Source organism: Vigna angularis, chromosome 6, assembly GCF_016808095.1.
Source record: "Vigna angularis cultivar LongXiaoDou No.4 chromosome 6, ASM1680809v1, whole genome shotgun sequence".
In the NCBI taxonomy this organism is placed as follows: domain Eukaryota; kingdom Viridiplantae; phylum Streptophyta; class Magnoliopsida; order Fabales; family Fabaceae; genus Vigna; species Vigna angularis.
In genome coordinates, this window is record NC_068975.1 from 11,535,820 (window position 1) to 11,538,606 (window position 2,787).

Genomic DNA, 2,787 nt, shown 5'->3' on the forward strand with positions numbered 1-2,787 from the left:
AGTGCGTTTTTGCTTCATTCCAGCCAAAGATACAAACCCTGGGTTAACTAAAACCTTATATACTATTCTAAAAAATACAGAAAAGTAGGCCCAAGCCCAGAAAAGTGCCGCTCAGTGGTAAATACCGCTCAGCGGTAATCACGCGTGACCACTTCTTCCCCTCAGCGACTTTTCTCCCCTCAGCGGTGCCAGCGATTCTTTGCGAGTGCCACTCAACGGTAATTTGCGAGTGCTGCTGAGCGGTAATTTACGCTGAGCGGTACTTGCGGTTTCTCTTCTTTTGCACTTTCTGTGTCCTTTTCTGATTGCATCTTTATCCCTTTTCACTTCTTTCATCAATTTCATCTAAAAACCTGCAAAAACAAGGAAATCAAGCATAAAACCTGTCCAACTCTGTTATTTCCAATAATTCAATAAAATCATGAGTTCAAGCTAATTTCTAAGTCATAAAGGTTGTAATTGAAGTCAATTTTAAGTATAAAAATAACAGTTTTTCAATTGTTATCAACGAGGTGAGTACACGTCCTATGCTTTTGAGAAATTTTGTCAAGATAGCAGGATTGCTCATGAGGTGACAGCGCCATACACACCCCAACATAATGGTTTGGTAGAAAGAAGGAATAGGACAATTATGAATATGGCCAGGTGTCTTTTGAGAGAGAAGAATGTGCCACGAATTCTTTGGGGTAAAGTTGTTTCAATAGCTGCTCACATCCTCAACAGATGTCCCACCAAGAGGATTGCAGGCAAGGTGCCACTAGAAGCATGGTCAGGTGTAAAACCTTCAGTAAATTACTTTAAAGTGTTTGGGTCTTTGGCTTTCAGTCACGTTGCAAATCAAAGACGATCAAAGATGGAAGATAAAGGAGAGGTTATGGTGTTAGTTGGATATCACCCAACTGGCGCATACAAGTTTTACAATCTAGTCAAAGAGAAGATGGTATTAAGCAGGGATGTGATGGTGCTTGAAGATGAGAATTGGGACTGGAAATACAGCCGAACCAACCTAAAGAAGACAATGGTGCATGGAATCTTTGATGATCCTATTCGGTCCAAAGTAGAATCTATAGATATCACTAAGAATAGTGCAGATCTGGAGAGTACATCTTAAAGGCCAAGAAGGCAACCCTGTTAGACCATCCAGATTTTCAGGGAGTTAATGATGAGGGAGACCTGGTTCACATGACATTGATGGATGGGACAACACTGATGAATGTAGATGAAGCCTTGACACAACCAGTTTGGAGAAAGGCTATGATTGAAGAACTTATATCAATTGAAAAGAATAAAACATGGAGGCTAGTTGATCAGCCACCTAGAAAGGACTATGGTAAGGTTAGAAACTATAAGATTAGTGGTTGCTATTGCTTGTGCTAGAAAGTGGTCATTATTTTAGCTTGACGTCAAATTTGCTTTCTTGCATGGACCCTTGGAGGAGGAAGTCTATGTTCAACAACCCCTAGGATTCAACGAATATAGGACAAGAAGCACTAGGTGTATAGACTCCAGAAGGCTCTCTATGGCTTGAGACAAGCTCCTAGAGCATGGAACAAGAGAATTGATGCTTTATTCATCAATCATGGGTTTGAACGTTGTGTTGTAGAACATGGTCTGTACGTGAAAGAGAGTTCTGGTGGAGATAGGATGATCATCTGCTTATACGTTGATGATCTATTGGTGATTGGTTCAAACTTGAAGGAGATAGGAAGCTGAGTTTGAGAGGACTGATCTTGGAAAGCTCAGCTACTTTCTAGGTATGGAGTTTACTCATACAGCTACAGGATTATTAATGCATCAGCAGAAGTATGTGGGAGAACTACTGGAAAGATTCAAAATGACTCTATGCAATGATGTTAGAAGTCCTCTAGAGGTGAATGTCAAATTAAGAGAGTATGAAGCTGAAGAAAAGGTGAATGAAATTGCCTATAAGCAGATTGTTGGGTCATTGCGTTTCTTGTCCAACAGCAGGCCATACTTGATGTTCAGTATTGGTTTGATAAGTCGTTTCATGAGCAATCCGAAGAAAATCCATATGCTAGTTGTCAAACGTATTTTAAGATACATCAAAGGGACTGCAAACCATGGAAGCATGTTCCCATATGGTATGCAAAAGAATGAGTTGAAGCTTATGAGCTATGCTGACTCTGACTATGATGGAGATCAAGTAGAAAGGAAAAGCACATCAGGGCACATATTTTTCCAAAATGAAGCACCTATTTCATGGTGCTCTAAGAAGCAATTTGTTGTTGCTTTGTCAAGCTCTGAAGCAGAATACATAGTTGGATGTTTTGCTGCATGCCAAGGAATTTGGTTGAATGAATTATTGAAAGAATTAAAGATACTCAGGGAGAGTCCAGTGTAGTTGAGAATGGATAACACATCTGCCATAAACTTGGCAAGAAACCCTGTGAGCCATGGAAGAAGCAAACACATTGAAGTAAAATACCACTTTTTGAGGGACATGGTGAACAAACGAAGGATTGAACTGGCCTATTGCAAGACTGATTTTCAATGCGCAAATCTATTCACAAAAGCACTCAAGTTTGACAGATTTGAGTTTCTTAGAAAAGAGATTGGAGTGTTATCTCTGAACAGCTTGAATTAAGAAGAGTGTTAGGAGTATAACTCAAGCAACTAATAGTTACATTTTTTACATTCAGTTAATTCTGTTTTAATACTTTTGCTGTCAAACGTTTGTTAACCCTCGACAAGTGTAACCAAATCGTATCAAGTAATAATAAAATGGTAAGACCAAGTATCGTTTCCCAAAGGACTCACGGCCTAAAC

At 39.5% G+C, this 2,787-nt stretch overlaps 1 protein-coding gene across 1 annotated transcript; it reads left to right on the plus strand.

The window, feature by feature from the left end:
* The first annotated feature begins 1,756 nt into the window (after positions 1-1,756).
* LOC128197501 (secreted RxLR effector protein 161-like) lies at positions 1,757-2,362 on the plus strand. Its single transcript, XM_052879555.1, has one exon. The coding sequence runs from the start codon at positions 1,757-1,759 to the stop codon at positions 2,360-2,362; it is 606 nt and encodes a 201-aa protein (XP_052735515.1).
* The last annotated feature ends 425 nt before the right edge of the window (positions 2,363-2,787 follow it).

Bases quoted from the DNA above. Each gene is read 5' to 3' on its own strand.
- LOC128197501 (XM_052879555.1), top strand. From the start codon at position 1,757: ATGGAGTTTACTCATACAGCTACAGGATTATTAATGCATCAGCAGAAG.